This window comes from Rhipicephalus microplus, chromosome X (assembly GCF_043290135.1).
Source record: "Rhipicephalus microplus isolate Deutch F79 chromosome X, USDA_Rmic, whole genome shotgun sequence".
Classification (NCBI taxonomy): domain Eukaryota; kingdom Metazoa; phylum Arthropoda; class Arachnida; order Ixodida; family Ixodidae; genus Rhipicephalus; species Rhipicephalus microplus.
The window spans coordinates 25229757-25247166 of record NC_134710.1 but is presented as its reverse complement, the minus strand read 5'-3'; the positions used below and the strand labels follow the sequence as shown (position 1 = coordinate 25247166).

The 17410-nt window shown below is 47.1% G+C and overlaps 1 protein-coding gene across 2 annotated transcripts in view; it reads left to right on the top strand.

Moving 5' to 3' along the window:
- Positions 1-17410, top strand: part of LOC142777501 (uncharacterized) — an 87783-nt gene that overhangs the window by 18762 nt on the left and 51611 nt on the right. For both annotated transcript variants that reach the window (XM_075881992.1, XM_075881993.1), the window contains exons 3-4: positions 3540-3632; positions 10113-10168. In XM_075881992.1, the coding sequence (XP_075738107.1) occupies positions 3540-3632; positions 10113-10168 (149 nt within the window). The remainder of the gene's footprint in view (positions 1-3539; positions 3633-10112; positions 10169-17410) is intronic.

Below are 17410 nucleotides of genomic sequence, written 5' to 3'. Positions count from 1 at the left end.
ATGCCGTGAGGTGCAGCCTTCCCGTGACATCAGACCCCTCTTGACACGCTATTGCGAAACCACCCACCACTCGATACTGAAACCGAACTTGTTGTTTTACAGTAGCAGTATTAGGATGTATTCAGTGACTATCCAAGTACCCTGGCGCTCTTTTTAGTGTTCTTGACACCCGTGTTTTTTTTAACGCAACAACCTGAAAATATTTAAAATCTGTGTCAGTATTTCTTCAGACGTACATGTGTAAGAACATCTGAAACATCGTATCACTGGATAGCATTTGTTCAGATCCAGCCAAGTTTGGCGCAGTCGCCGATTTTCTGAAAGCAAACAACCTAAAGAAACTTCGAAGTTTTGTTGGCCTGTTTTCATTATTCCGATGCTTCATTCAAAATTTCGCCTCTATATGTGGGCCCTTGACAGACTTTCTTAGTGGTCACATGAACCTTTCCGCTTGGTCACCTGCCGATGTTGCCATCACCAAAACGCCGCCTGCAAACTTCATTGCTCATCCTCTACAACATCGATGGTGCTGCTCTGATGAAGTTTTACACTGATGCCAGGGCCGGGTGTTGGACTTGGCGCTGTGCTAAAAGCAGGATTTGGTAAATATGTCATCGCCTACACTAGTAGACCTCTTATAAAAGCCGAGGCTAACTACTCTGTTACCAAGAAAGAGCGTTTAGCCGTTAATTGGGCCTTAGAAAGCTTACGCCCCTACCTATCACGCATTTGATGCCACTGACCACCACGCCCCTTGTTGGTCATCCTTCTGTATGACTAGCTTGCTGGGCCCTCGAACGTCAGAAGTATGGCATTCGCGTTATTAACAGATCCGGTCGAAATCTGACACCCTTTCTTACTTCCCAGTATCAGATTATGGGCTTGATTATGTGCCCTTGAGTCTGCACTTGCTTCACTCGCCCTATGCAAAATGACATCAGAACTACGAGCGAATCCCGCGATTATTGCTCTTAGCATCTTTTCTGATCCTGTCGCCTTTTCAAAAGTTGGTAGCCTGGCTCTCTGCCACCAGGCTTCCAGCTTTGGCATCTGGGATGTCCTTCGACGCAACTACCTTTCTGTCGGTCGCAAGTGGCTTCTTGTGGTACCCCGCAATCTCTGTGCTGTTATATATAACGCTTTCCATGCAGACCCACAATGCGCAAATGTAGCCCTCTTCAAGGCGTACACTAGGCTTTCACTCCAATTTGTACGGTACGCATAACTAAGTGGCGAAGTTAATCTGATCGCTTGCTCATTTCATACGATGAAAGTTACCTCCCAGACAAGTCTACCCGTCGCAACCTTCTTGCTGTCCTAGTCAATTCACTAATAATGTTGGCATTGATATGTACTGACTGCTACAATTTACTCTAGCAGGTTACCGGTGGATTATCACTGCGATTGACTAACTGGGACGCTATGCTGAAACAGCCACACTGCCGACTGCCACAGCCCATGATGTTGCAATGTTTCTGCTGGAACATTTCGTTCCGTGCCATGGGGCCCCTGATGAGCTTTTAAGTGGTGGAGGCTGCACCTTCCTTTCCGACGCTTTAAAGGCGTTACTTGATGAATGCTGGGTTGTGCAGAGCACAGGTAATGCTTACTGTCCGCAAACTAACAGCACGATAAAGCGCTTCGCCTGTACTCTTGGCAACATGCTATCAATTTATGTCGCCTCTGATCATTAAAATTGGGACAAAGGTTTCTCTTTCTTGAGGTACGCTTATAATATTGCAGCACAGGTTACTACTGAATTTTTGCCATACTCTTTTTTATATCGATGATGACTTCACATATAGTTGACACCATCCTTCAATATGAACCTCATCATCCAAAGCAACTTGACATGCTGAAGAATGTTGTAAACTTGCCCACTCCTTTTCTATTGAGGACCAGTAGCAGAAGCAGTACTGCCAACCTGGTGACTGTTCAGCACCAATATTCTTTTCCCTGGTGCTTAGGTATAGCTTTAGGTACCCACTATCGCACCTGGCAGTTCCATAATCTCTTTACTAAATACCTCGTACCGTTCCACATAGTAGAGCAAACGTCCGCCATTAATTACCTAGTACAGCCCATCACGCTATCGACAGAGCTACACTATTCTGGCTGCAAACTTGTCCACGTCTCTCGCTTCAAGATGTACTATGACCCAATAGTTGTCTCTTCACCCTAAGTCCCCAGGATGGTGCCTTTTAGGGGCGAAGCATCTTAGGGTCTAGTGTGCCTTTTAGGGACGAAGCATCTTAGGGTCTAGGCTTGTTAATCGTCCGGCAATGGTGAAGACGCTGATGACGATGAAGAGCAAGCACATTAGCTCATGCACAGCACATGCAAGGTACCCAATACACTCAAACCTCATTATAACAAAGTTGCATCTTACGTAAAAATAAGAATGTAATATAAGAAAATTTCTTATAAACGTTTATTCCTAACACGATATTTACTGCAAGACAATTTTTATTCACTTACAATTTTTTATTCACTTACAAAGGACCGCAAATCAATAGATTCTTCTCCGTCGTCTGCACAGAAGAAGCAGAGCATCGAGTGGGTGGCGTTGGAATGACATGAAAATGCAAAAGACCATGCTGAATTTCTGCCTACCAAAAACGATCCAATCTGACAAAGGTGAACATGCAGCAATAAACCTTTCGGACAAACTCCGACAGAACCGTTGTCTTGACATTGTACTCGGACCCGAATATCCCCCGAGGCAATATAGAAAAGTGCATTGATCTTGCTATGCGCACAATAAACGAAATACACGAACAACCCTTTCATACTTCTCACAAACTTGAACGTTGACATCAGGGACAATGACTGGCTTGTACAGTATATAATGTCTTCTTGATACACTCTACGATGCATTTCGTATGGCTGGAAACAACCTACAACCACCAGGGGAACATGCATAAACCTTGTCTTTGCCAACTTCAAGCTAGATTAAGTTGAAGAACCACTGACTCTATATTTTATGGACCACAAAGCAGTAATTATGAAGGCAAAATGAAATACACAACTGAACACAACATGTCATTTATGATCAATAAACATTGAATATAAACTGTACAGCGCTTTACCACACATTTACATGCCTGCGTGGGCAATGTCACGGGTGGTTCACGGTAACACTTAACGATCCTGCTGCTTTGCCCACTCATTACCATTCACTCTGTGGATATGCCGTGATTTGCTTGGTACACATGGTGACTTGCTAAGAGGTTCAATAGAATAGGCAGTGGTCAAGAGCGTGTGGCCGAGTGCAGTAACCACGAGCTCATGCTGATGGTGATGCCTCTGAGGCGCAGAGCAATGCCGCTGAGGCCAGTCTTCTTCACTACACATGCTTGAAAAACATTTGCAGAGAGCAGCATTTTCCTTTTCAATCATTTCTGCATGCCATTGCTGCTGGTGTATCAGTTGCATATTGATCACTTCTTGAACCCCTTTTTACGCAAAAAATGCATGGTTGAGGAGATTTTGTGGCCCAAGCGAGGTGAGCTAATACATGGTGTTACTGTTTTTTGCAGCTCCATAGCAGTACCTGCAAAACACTCACACAGGAGCGAGACGAAGCGCGCAAAGCCCACGAGGAATCGAAGACGGCACTGGAGAGTGTAGAGGTGATAGATGCATGCCTCACCAGAGTCATTGTCTTGTGATCCTTAGATTTTAACCCTATTCTTGGTATAGATAGCCTTTTCTTACTGTAAACAGCACCAATAACAACAGCAACAAACAAACCCTCTGCAGAACACGCACTGTGAAGTGAACAACAGTGACTTTTTATTTTAAGTGAGAACTAGCAGACAGCAACGACAAGGAAAGCATGGGTATGTTATTAGTAGTAATCTTAACGCAAATTTGAAGGAAGAAAAGTGGACGGAAAGATAACTTTCCGCTTGCTGTGAGTGAGCCTACAACCTTCGAATGATGCGTCCTGTGCTCTGTAAACTGAGCTTTTTAGTTTTAGCTCGGAAGACCCCGACTTCACAGTCTTATTTTTAATTTTCTCCTCTGTTCTCACCAGTAAAGCCACTAAGGAAAATTGGAGTATTTGGGGCGTTTTTCAACTACACAGCCATGCTCGTTATCTCGCTGGCTTCCATTGCTTTTCTTGAGGACTGCCTGCTCGAAATTTTCCGATCAAGAATACTGTGTCAATTGTGCTAATCGCAGCGCGACCGTGACGAAGGTGTACCGGGCGTGCAGCGATAATGCGAGGTAAGTGTGCAAGATAGATGATTACTGATGTGGGATAGAAAGACGCCCCAAATATGCTTTTTTGTTTACGAAGCCACAACTCTCGGCGGCGAGGGCACTGTTTTGCTGCGCCGAGACCCTCTTTGGCGTTCACTGGCTGCCGAGGGCAGTAAACTGACGTTGGCAGCAAGATCGCAGCAATGGTGTAACGGTTGCAGGAGACGCCACATGAGCTTAATGCGCGCACAACTGATTTTCAAAGACGCTGTCAGGAACGCTGTGGAACTACGCGTTAGTCCGTGCGTCACCTTACGTGCACCGCCGTTAGCAATGAAGAACTATATGTGATGACGCCATTTTAACATTACTGAAAGGGCATAGACTTTTCTATGTTTGCCATTGCGTGGAAAAACACTTGCTCATTTGCCTGACCATATCCGCTACCATGAAATCATTCCGAAACTATCGAGAGAGTATACATGCTGAAGTAGCCGCACACCTGACGGACAACTCGTCAGACTGACTGATGCTCTTACGTTTGAATGGCGATCCACTAGCGGAAACTGGCGTGGCCATACATGAAAAGCGTTACCGTCGTACGTCAAGCTGAGTGCACCCCTATAGCTATTCGCATGCAGTTCTTCGCCTACTAAGCTCACTCCATGAGCGCCGCGCCTTGTAATGTATACGTGTGTATCTGCCATTACGTAGAGACATTTTTAAAGACAATAGTCTTTCTTGGGGACCTTCGATGCCAAAATTTTGGTCTGTCTGCCTTTATGTTTGTACATTTGTCTGTTTGTTCGCGCTAACGATACCCCAAACGGCACCAAACGATATCTCTAACGACCAACCCCATCTGCAGCGCCCACCAATATTGCTCAAGTTTCAGCGTTCATACTTATGAGATTGTCAATTTAAAACCAATCATTGCGCATATCTGAGGCACCGTAACAACACGTCGATATTTTGTATGTGTGTCTTTATACTAGAGAAAACACGCTTAAGTAATTCTAAAGACCGTAGCGTTTATGACGCTGCGCTGGCAGTGCAACGCGATGTCCAATAAGTCCAGTGTTTCTAATGTTTTGCTAAGGCGACACGGTGGTGGCACCTGCTTGTCGCTTTGCGTTCTACACCTTATCGCCTCCGGCACAGGCGCGCATGCAGTCCTTCGTTTTCGAGGATAACTGCCAGATGGCGCTCGTGTCTAACGTGCTTCGATGCGCTAGTTTGCCTTCGCTGCACAGATCGAAACTAATGCAGCGCTTCCAGAATACAATTCACTGATTTTCTTACGCAGAACATCGAATAAACATTTTGTTCGCTCTCTCCACTCGCAAGATTGTCGTTTTTCGAAGGCATTTGTAGTGAAATATGGAGATACGGGGGCAATTTTTTTTCGTGCTCGCTCAGCACTGGGACCGAGCAAAGGTGTGAAGACTATTATGTCAAGCCAATGTGGCGGCGGCAAGTTGCCTTTATATCCATGAGCGATACGTACTTGCGGTCCCGCACATAAGGGCGCGGCAGCAGACGGCGTGGTTGGTATGCTTACATGAACAGTAACAGCGCTAAACGACTAAGTCACACGTAATGCCGTGCAGGCAGTACATGATTTAGATTGATTGAGATGTTTACCACTGGTGGGTTTGTCGGGGTGATGTGCTGCCGCATTCGTCGGTAGCCTTCATCACGCTCCCATTAATTTTCATGCAGGCATCGCCGCACTCTTGCTGAAGTCGTAGAACTCACTGCATGATCTTGTACGTAGTGTACACGTATCCTAAAGGATTATGACCACTAGCGGGGTGTCGGTCCTAGCGAGCCGCAGAGCACCCATTAACTGTCGCCTGGCGAGAACACGGTGCTGCTCAAGGTCGCAACACCAAAACGCAGTACAGGGCGCGCAAGAATTGGGTTAATTCATGCCATGGGCGAGAAGTACTACACGGGGTACTTCCCGCGAGCACGTCTTCGTTGCCAAAGGTGATTCACGGGGTCACAGGGACAAAAGGGCCCGGTTGCTCGAGCGAGGGCAAAAACTCCGCTCGCGTTGGCTTCCGAGAAGCATGGGTCGGCGTAGTATGACTATAGTGTACTAGAATATGGGGTAGTGTGTTCAGGCACCCTCTCGCCATGCATCGCGTGAAGCGTCGCACGTGGACAAAAAACCGGTTCTCAAGGCGGCGCTGCCGTAGCATGGGCTGGCAGGATTGCCAGCTCCGCGCCGCTCTGCCTTCTCGGGTGCTGTTCAGTGACCTGTTGCTTGTATTCGCGCCCACTTAACGAAAGTTTTTCTGGCAATGTTTCTGCTGGCCACACGACAGTGAGGCAATGTTGAGTCATTGGCGGCAACGACACTGCTTTGCACTTAGGTGCGAAACAGGGTATACCATAGGAAAAAAAAAAGTGAGCAGCCATCGCTTTTCGCTGCACCCAAAGACGAAGCACGGAAGAAGGTTTGGGAACAGAATTTACATGGAAAGGATGGGACCTTGAACGAAAGCTGCTCTGAATGTGAGCTACACGTCGAGCCTTCATGTGTTCTCGGAAACTACGTGCACGTTATAAACGGCGAAGAAGTTCGCGTACCACGTAGGAGACCAGAGCTAACGCCGGACGCTGTGCCGATGTTACTGCCTAACGCTCCAAGCTACTTATCCAAGAAAGCGCCACATCCAAGACCTGCGAGAAAGCGGAAAAACTCGGCGGTCGAATCTACCATCTCTGAAAAAAAAACTGCAGCACCCTGTCTTGACGGTGAGGCCACTGATTCAGGTTCATTGATTGACCTTCCTGCTAGCTACGAAACCGAGGTGGCGAACACTACAGGGACTGCAGCTTCGCTGGAACGCTTACTCAAGCTTTGTTTACCTTGAATTTATATGAGCTCGATCGCACCGCATCTCGTGCTAAAGAGAGCGGTAATTTACGTGCTGTCACGCTTCGTTTTTTTTGTGAAGGGTCTCAACTAGTCTCAAGAGGCAGAACAAAAAAAAAAGCTGCACGCGAAAATCAGTTGTTGTTCATAAAGGTGCCACTGCGATGAAGTGATCGTCAACTGATAATTCCACAAAACAGCGTCGAATTTGATCGGTGTTACTGCTCACTGCAGTATGCGCGCTCGTAAATAAGGGTTTCTTCCTACAACCTGTCAGGGGTGCCAAGTGATGTTTTCTTTTGACTGTACAGTGCAATATTTCGGTCACAGCAGCAGTATTTCGGCGGGCGCGTAATTGTTTAAAGACCCAAGATTGTCAAAATTATTCCCAAGTCTTCAGCTACGGCATGCCTCTCAATCAAATGGCAGGTTTGTCACCTTAGCAACATAATTAAAATTGCATGATGCAACTATCGACAAGAACGGTGCCGCGCGCGTAACGAAGGAAGTCGAAGCTGTCGAAGTGTGCAGACTACAACTCGATATAGCAGTAATATAACAATAAACTTTCGGGTTTATAGATGCTACTTCGATACCTCAATCTTCCTAATTTTTATTCGTTCACCAACCGAGCTTTAAAAACTGCAAGCAGTTTACCCAAGGATGACTGCTTCGCCATCGTTTGTTAGTGCCTGCATTTAAACCGTTTGTTGCGGCTTTGACATTTCGTTTTGTTTTGAATGCAGTACAAACAAACCCATTAGAAAGCTTTTCGCGGACGTGTCAGCAATTACGTATGCAAGCCCATGTCACGGGATCGAATCCCGGCTGCGACGGCTGCATTTTTGGTGGAGGCGCAAATACTGAGGTGCGTGTACCTACATTTAGGTGCACGTTAAAGCACCCCAAGTGGTCGAATTTCCGGAGCACTCCTTTACGATGTCTCTCATAATCGTATGGCGGTTTTGGGACGTTAAATCCCTGCTATTACTAATATCAAAGCACAGAAGTGCATAAAAGGCAAAGCGTGAGGTGAGAGCCCATGCTGAGGTGGCGCCATCTCGTAGCTGTCGATACCAAATGCTTCAGCCTCGGCTCCTTCCTGAACACACTACCCCATATTCTAGTACACTATAGTATGATCACGCTCTTGGACACTGCACCGTTCTTCGGCCTATTGTTCGAAAAGGAGCAACAGAAGGTGAGCGCTCGCCGCGGGCACAAGGCGCCGTTCGCGAAGTCCGACGAGCCCCAAACAACAGGAGCCGATGGACAAAAAAGAAGAGCGTGCTCACCCTAGGTTGTACCGGAGAGATCTGACTCACTCCCGACGCGTGCGCACGAAATGCCCCGAGAGACTTTGCGCACAGCGCCACAGTCGACATCTGCTACCGGGTCAGAGGGGTTAAACATCACTGCCCGAGCGTGGTAGAACGCGGACGACGGGAGTCATGTCAGGACACGAGAACGGCAGAAATAGGCGGCAAAGCCCGCGCAATGGTGGTGCGCTAGCCTCAATTCCCACAATATACTGAGACTCTTATCACAAATGCGCGAAATATTAATTTCTGCATAGTGACATATGGGAGCGAATATTCGTGAACATTGAATATTCGAGGACTATTCGAGTTAGTTCGAATATTCGAAATTTTTGAATATATGGTCATTGAATCGAATACGAATATTACAAAGTAATATTCGGTGAATATTCGAAACTTTTGAATATTTACACACCCCTCTACTAAAGCCGAGCGATGAGCTCCAGAAATGTGCCTTTACGGATAAGTGTTTATCAAAGTGCCAAAACTGTCTTTCTGTTGTAAATATGGTCTCATTCAAATGATCGGAAGCTTATCGGAAGCTTATGCCCCGTATTTTTATCCCGATTTCTCATGTTTGTATTGACTCTGGCTGTGTTGAGAGCTTTATTAGTAATTCAAGGAGGTTATGCTTACCAGCAGCGTGGTAGCCTGAAGCATCGTCCAGCGAAACAGCTGTGCAGAAGTCTATACACTGTTTCATACATCAGGTGCGTTTTGGAAGCTAGCGAGACTAGGAAGCAAGTCTTTGCACTAAGAAATAGTACACTCATTTTTCCATACGAAACATGACTTCCTTTCATCTCTGGGGTTAGTAATAAATAAAGAGGCTTTGTGGGTCAGATATAGAGCCGCCCTGTTTAGGGCTGTCAATAGGTTGTTCTGAATCACTTAGCGTCTCTTTCTTTTCATCTCTTGATGTTTTATTTGTAGTCTTTCGCGATGCTGTGTGTGCGCGTTTGTGTGCGTACACTCAAACCTTGATATAACCAATATCAGATATAACTAAATATCGGTTGTAACGAAGTAAATGAAAAATAGTCTCGCAATAGATTCAGTGCTAAGAATAAACTTTTATAATGAAGTTTTGAATATAACAACCCTCATTTCATGTAAGATGCAAGTTTGTTATAATAGGTTCGAGTGTAGTAACACACATTGCTGACCGAACTTCTTGCATAGCTTCCACCGCGTTGCACCTGATGTATGAAACGGAGTATAGTTAGTCGAGCATTGGCAATGCTGCTAGATGGAGGTGCACCTTTTTTGCGTACTTCGCACACGGGCATTTCTTGATGGTGTTGCTAACCTGAGGTTTTGTGTTATTCTGTCATGACTTTGATGCTGCGTCGCTTCAATTTCAGTGGTGAATAACTTGCCTGATGGGAGAGAATTAATTAGCTAATTAGCATGTTGAGGTAATCATCATCAATAAAAATAAATAATAATAATAATAATCTTGGGTTATGCCAAAATCATGAAGTACTATTGAGGCACTGCATGAGGCAGGGCTCCTGAATTTCCGACTATCAGGTGCTTTTTATTGCATGCAGCCTTCTAGCATTTCACCTCCATAAAAATGCAACCACCTCAGTTGCAATCGCACCACCTGCAAATGAGGCAATCATGAAGGTTACAATGATTCTGCATTCATTGCTTCGCACTTGAGTGAATTGTTGCTGTGCTTCCAAATGCAGGCTTCCATGATTCAATACCAGGCACTTCTTCAAGAGAGGACTGAAGCTCCAGAGAGGTAAGGGCAGCATTTGCTGCACTGGTTCTCTGAAATTTACATCTTTAAAAGGAAAAGCATTTTGCAAGCATAACTTCAAATTCTGAGCTATAGGAACAAGCAGGCGGTCCAGGTCGCTATGTTTTATTTTGATGAAATGTAATTTGGATAAAAAACAATCATTCGAAAGTTAGATGTGCCGGCAAAAAATTTTGTTTATCAATGAAGAAGTACAGTTCAGGCTGTTTGTAACGTAATCGCTTGCAGTGCAGATCATAGAAGCAGAAGGGATTTGCACTGCTTTAGCTATAAAAAAGGCAGGGAGCGCAACGCTTCGTTTACTATTATCACATATTCACAAATCGCATGTAGAAATGATCAAAAAGGAAAAATATGCATCAAGGCACACCATATACTTACCCAAAGTAGCAAAGAGCTGGACAAAAGCTGTACCCGGACACTTACTTGGGCTCCGGGACTCGAGGGTATTACTGGGAACCTCTATGTAGATGAGGCGGTTCGAGGTTTCACTAATTACCGAGTTGCCAATGGCAACACCATGGAGGACCCAACACCCATCGATCCCTGTTACCAAACGATCCTGCAATACTGCAGAGATTTGCGGAGACATTACTCAGCACCTCACAAGAACCTTTCGGCCATGGTTTCTGTGACGTTACGCCGACTCCAAACTGACACGTATATATAAACATCCACAGATTGCACACAGCATACAAAGCATCCCTGCAGCATACAAAGACATATTTCCGCGATGTGGAAGCACGCCGACCTCTACCACATCACGTGGGAATGTACGGCACACACCTAAGAACAGAAAGGATATAACAGCAGATAGAAGTAGGAGGCAATGCTGTCCAGTCTAGCCCTTGAAGATCAGCTGAGGCTAGTCAAAAGGGCTGAAAAAATGGTGAGAGCCAGTGGCGCCTTGCAATAGGGGCCCGATCACGCGGCGTTGTCCCGTTTTAGCGGCAATGAAGTCTTTTCCACAAATAAAGTTCTGTTATTCCAGTTTACCCTCTCATAAAACTTCATGTATACGCATAGTGTTTATTGTGTAGTTCCCTGAGATGAAAGACCGATTTTAATGTGGATGCTGGAAAATTGTCAGAGAAACGAGGGTAGGAGTGTATTTCTCAGTGGAGCTGCGAAGGAGAGCTTTCAAAGCAAATGAAAGAGATTAAAAAAAAGAAGGAACAAAAGGACAGAAGTGTGAAGTAATTGCGTGGTGTGGGGAGGGGGAATGGTTACTTAGATCACTGAGCAGTCTTTGCCCCCATGCCTTGCTTTCTTTTGCTTCGGCCGATTTTCGGGCGCACACTTCGCTTCGAACTTCACTCACTTCATTTGCATGTTACCATTATTTGGCTTTCGGTTTTCTGTTGAGAGAGTAGTTGTGCCGTCGCTGATTACCGATAACTTGCATGCGGCCTTTTGCCACCAGCTGGCAAACTTACAAGTGTGGTATAGACAGTTTTCGCAGCTGTTCTCATGACCGCAAACTTAAACTTCGCTTCGCGCTTTCTGCCCTTGGTTCAGCTCGTGAGTGTGATCCCCTCTATGCCCAGTCTCCATGTTGTCTTTCGCAAGCTCTCTGCAATAGCAAGCCATGTTGCAACCCTCAGGCCAGTTCTGACAAGTGCTTGCTGCCTTGTCGACAGTGCCTGTAGATGGTCAAAGTTTCACTTCGGTACTGAATCAACAAAAAATATCAATTCTTGCATTCGAAAGGAGTGATCAACTTGCATCTTGAATGAAAATGAGGACCTGCACGGGCAATGCTCGAATGTTGGTTTGCGGTCGCCACTGTTGCTGACATCGCACACACAGCTGGAACATCGAAAGCAACTGGAATTGCCCTTGCCTTTCGACGCATAGTTTCTGCACTGTGTGGTACCATGGTGAAATCTGCGTAAACGAGAAGTTCTAAAAAGTTATCAACTTTCTGCATTGGCCCTTATCATTCAAATTACAGTGTAGTAGACCACTTATAACGTAATCACATCTACTGCGAGACTGGTTCCAAGGAAGTTTTTTTCGACTTCCTTTTACTTTCCTAAATAATGCCATGTATACTCATAGCACTTATCGTGCAGTTCCCCCCCCCCCCCCCGTCACCAAAAAAAAGACTGGTTGTAATGCTGTTGCCGCAAAATCATTCTGAAAAATACGGCACCAACTATGCTTCTCAAAATGGTGCACCGCCGGAGAGAGTGTGACAGGGTCGTCATGGAGAACGAGATGAGGCAGAGTGAACGAACGAGAGTCTAAGAGAGGAGAAAAGCACTGCATGGGCTGGCTGAGTGAGGAAAGAGGGCAGTTGTCTAGAAAATGGGGAATCCTTTGCACTGCGCAGCCATCACAGCCATGGTGGCTCAGCGCCAGCGGTGCACCATTTTGAGAAGCAGCAGCAACAACAGCCATTGAACCTTGCCGCGATAGATGTTGTTGTTGAACCTGAAAACGAGGCATAGGCTCGGGATACTGGTGCATAGGCACGGTACTCAGCCACTTCGAGCGTAGGGGTTCTTTTGTGGCAGGCAGTTTAAAGTCACGTCAGTGCTGCAGCTCAAGTGGTGCGCACCATTTGGGCTTTCGGTAAGATCGCATGCATGTGGCAATTGCTTGAACTTTCCGTCACAGCGACCTTGGTGAGCGTGTAAAGCACATGCAGCAGAATGCAGTAGTGGGTCTCTTCTATTTTCAGGCCTCTGGCAGCTCTCTGGCAGCCAGAGCTAACCATAAGGTCAGTCAGCTAGCTACGGTCGGGACAGGAAAAAGCGTCGTGGTCACGTATGTGGAGAACCAGAGACAACCCGAAGCTGCCCGAAGATCGCAAAATCGAATGCCGGGACAGCCAGTGTAAACGTCAACAAACTCTACCATCATTGCAGCAAACGAAACAATGCATTGCGTGCGTGTTGGTTTTTTTCTGCATTGTCCGCTTGGAAATACGTAGCTAAGCACGCCAAAAAGCTGGTCCTCGAGCGTACGCATTTGCGGTACGACTTCGTACGCTCGCACGATCACTCGCCGCGTCCGCGAACAAAACAGCCAGCTGGCGCACGCTGCCTCAAGAACGATGCAAGGTGAGGTGCCGTGACGCTTACGGCTTAAAAAGCTCACGTCTCTTTAGTACGTGTATCAGTCACTGCACAACACGACGCGAAGTCACGCGAAAGTGATCGTGTCTTCAAAAAAGCTCGAGGATATATACAGGCTCACCTATCGCGTATTATACGTCGCAAACACGTGTTGACCAAGTTACGTTTTTGTCTAAAGTTTATGATCATGCGCCGATATCGGTACCACGAGTGCGCGTCGTATATAAAATAAACATTTGCATGACACGTTCTCGACCCATTTTAGAACTTGCCTTGGCCTGTTTTCCAGTCCCAAGTGGCACTAACGAATGTCAGTTATATCAGCTTTGATTTGACCTACTAAGTCACGGCATTATTACGAAGAAGTGAAAAAAGACAAAGCCAACGATGAAATGGTCAGTGAAAGGATGTATACATTTCTGAATCCATTCTCCGTGTTTTTTTTTTTCTCGCGCCGTATCGTATAATATTACACCACATATGCTGGCTCATTGAAATGGGCTCGCACGCCGGTCGCGACAAGCGGCCATCACCAACAGTCGCGATCTAGAGCCTTCTATCACCATCGAAGATCAATCGAGCAGTCAGGACAGAGGTTCTAAGAGGTTCACGTACGCAAACATACGACGGAGCGAGCTCATTCGATCACAATCGTCTTCGCTAAGTGCAGAAAAAACAGGCACAGCTCCACAAACGACTACAACGAAAAAAGTTGTCTCCATGCATGCGTACGAACGTGTAGTACGTATGTACATAACTTTTAAGGCATGCGCACAACGCAGTCAACAGGCAACAGTTCACCGAGTTGTTCACAGGAGGAAGCTTCACGGAAAACATAACAAAAGCGATGAACACTCACCATCACTACAAGTGCCTCATCTCGCAAGGCGGAACAGGCTTTAGAAGATAACGCCACGCGTAATGACAAGCGAAGGCGCAGTCCTCAAGCGCCCACATTGCAATCCATTGAGTCCTCTCAAAGATGGCACCGAGCGCGAATCGTACCTTTTCGGCGTCTTCTAGCCCGAAACCTTCCCAAAACCTCCCGGAAAGTTTCCACGACTTATATTGTCCTGGAAACGTCTGGCGACCCTTCCGCTCCCCGCGGGTCGCCAGAACCGTCCAACCCGAGAAAAATGAATGCCAACCGGAAGTGCGCCGCGAAGGGGGGGGGGGGGGGTAACGGAGCAGCCAGAGAAAAGCGAGCGCGGTCTGGCTGGCTCTGGCAGCCCGCGGGTAGCTAGAAGTGGAAAATCGAAGAGCCCCCGTGTGAGTGAGGTGCAGTTCGGCAAAAATGGAACTTTTGAAACACTCAAGCCATTCCTTATAGTAATGCCAAGCGATTCTCTTTTTCCATGAATTAAACAAAAAGGAGAATCAGCATTTTATTACGTGTCGAAATGCATGGAAGGTTCTTTAACACGAAAGTGTTTTTGCTGGGGTCCACCACGGCTCTGCTGACGCATTTATATCGCGGATATGATATTGTTACGTTTAGAAATGTGTTTATTACGCTGTGGCGTACTGGTAGACTTGAAAGGGTCGTGCACTAGAGGCCTACCTCGCTAGCCGAACGTCCTCTTTTCTAATCTGCCTGTTCTTCGCTATTCAGGCTTATACCCAAATCACATATGCATAACATTTTCCTGTACGCAGACGTAGCCCACCGGGCGAGTTAAGAGTCTCTCTCGGAATGTAGCGCTTCAAACGTGCTATATGGGTAAGTTCAGTCTTTGCAGATCGTCGGCCATTTGAATGAAGATGTGCTACGCAGTAAGTTACATCGCTTATGCGGTCTACAACACAAGGTCCCGCATAGTGTGCCAGCAATTTTTCACACAACCCCGTTTCCTATTTGGCGTCCACAGCAACACGTGGTCTCCGCGATTATACGACACGTGTCTACGTTGACGGTCAAAACGTGTGTTCGAGCGATCTTGCGAAGCGAGGGTGCGCAGGTAAGCAAGACGTCGGGATTCTTCCGCACGGCAGACAATCTCGGGTATACCGGAATCATGGTGGTCTAAAAACGGGAAGACGGTATCTAGGGTATGATGAGGTGGCTGAGCATACATAAGAAAAACCGGACTGTAGCTGGTAGTCTCATGCTGTGCGTTGTTAAGAGCGTAAGTGATGAAAGGTAGCACGCCATCCCAGTTCTTGTGATCTGCTGTGGCATACATAGAAAGCATGTTCGTGAGAGTCCTGTTAGTTCGTTCCGTCATGCCGTTTGTTTGGGGATGATAGGGCGTAGAGTGCCGAAAGCTTGAAGCGCATAGACGAAGCATCTCTTCCACCACGCCTGCAGTGCATTGTCGCCCACGATCACTGATAACAATTTTAGGAGGTCCATGTCGTAGCACCACAAAACGCAGCATGAATAAACACACGTCAGCTGCAGTTGCCGATAGTATAGCAGCTGTCTCGCAGTACCGTGTTGAGTGATCGGTACATACGACTATCCAGCGATTGCCATTCTAAGACCTCGAAAGGGACTTAGAAGGTCAGTCCCAACTTTCTCGAATAGAGTTCTAGGGGGTAGAATAGGATGTAGTCGTCCTGGAGGAGCACTGGTAGGGTGCTTGCGGCGTTGGCACTCGTTGCAACTAGAGACGTACTGTTCCGTCGTCTGGCGCATTTTCGGCCAGTAAAATCTTTCTTGAAGCCGGCAAAGAGTTTTCGCTGTGCCTAGATGGTCGGACGTAGGGTCATCATGCATGGCCTGCAAGACGAAAACGCGAAGGCTCTTCGGAACCACTAGAAGATATCGTAAGCCGGTCGTAGCATAGTTCTTTTTGTACACAAGCCCATCGCGCATGCAGAAGCGAGTCGCCGATGGTTTTGACTTCGTAGAAAAGAGCTCCTGTTTGGTGCGGTTCCTTTGCTGCTCAATCTTAAAGGCGTTGGTATCAGAAAATAGCAAGTCCAATGGCGCGGTGTAGGTGTCGAAGTTGCCCGCGTCACAGTCCGTAGATAGAAGTGGTAATCGCGAAAGACAATCTGCATCAGCGTGACGAGGAACTCAAAGGTCTCAAGATACAGGCGGAAATGAACCCGCTTCTTGTGGTTCTTGAGACCTCTGCAGTTCCACTGTGTTAGTAACAACGGCTGAGTTGCTCTGGCTCGCGACCTAGGGTTGGGGGCCATGTTCAAACATGGAGGGTGGGGTTGTGTTGTTAAGATTATTCAGTTCACTAGCACGCTGTGCTGACGTGCTGGAGTCTTCAGAAAAGTCAGACTCATCTGGAGTCACTCTGCTAACTTTTGAGGGGCGATTAACGTCCCTAATGGGCCCTAAGCGCTCAAGGACGCGTGGATTGTCTTGTATCCACTTTTGGATAGTGTGAGTTACTATTTGTGTCACCTGTGCGATGACAGTCTCCATCTGACGTGCGATGGTATCGTGGATAATTTTGGGGAGGTCAGCCAATTGTGTTTCTATTGCATTCACCTGGGTCTCAAGGGCCGCGACGCGACTCTCTACAGTAGTAGGAATCTCCCTGTCTGTTATATTTTCCTCTTCGTCGATCAATGAGGGCTGAGTAGTAGGATTGGTTCTGAGCGAGTCAAGTTCGCTGGCTAGTTTTTCGTTCTGAGATCGCAAAAGGGCGAGCTCATGCCTGAGTTTTTGTGTTTCGGTAGTGCTTGTGAGAGGAGAAGGTGGAGGGAAAGGAGGGAGAGGAGGCGACCTCTGCCCAATTGCCTACCTTGGGTTGGTTGCGTGCAGCGTTGCCAGATGGAGCGCCGAGAGCTGGAGATTCCGCCGCGCAAGGTGGTAGCGTTGCCGTTGCTGCTTTGCCAGGGGTTGGCGCCTTGCCAGTTTACCGGCGCTTCGGTTTTGTTGGGGCGATGTCCTGGACCCTGGTTGCTGAAGCCTGATGCATTTTTCGGTGCATTCGCGGGAGCTGGTGAGGTGCGGACCCCCGCAAACTATGCACGTTGGGTTGCATTCGTGGGGGGCCATCCCCTCAGGACCAGCACCCACGTTTTGGCCACAAAGGCTACATCTTTCGGTGACCGGGTTAGGACAGATATCCGCCCGGTGCCCCAGTGTGCCACAGCGGTAGCACGCTGGCACTGTCTTCTTGTACTCCCTGACGGGAGTCAGTTCTGCGTTATAGTGGACGAAACGCGGATCGTT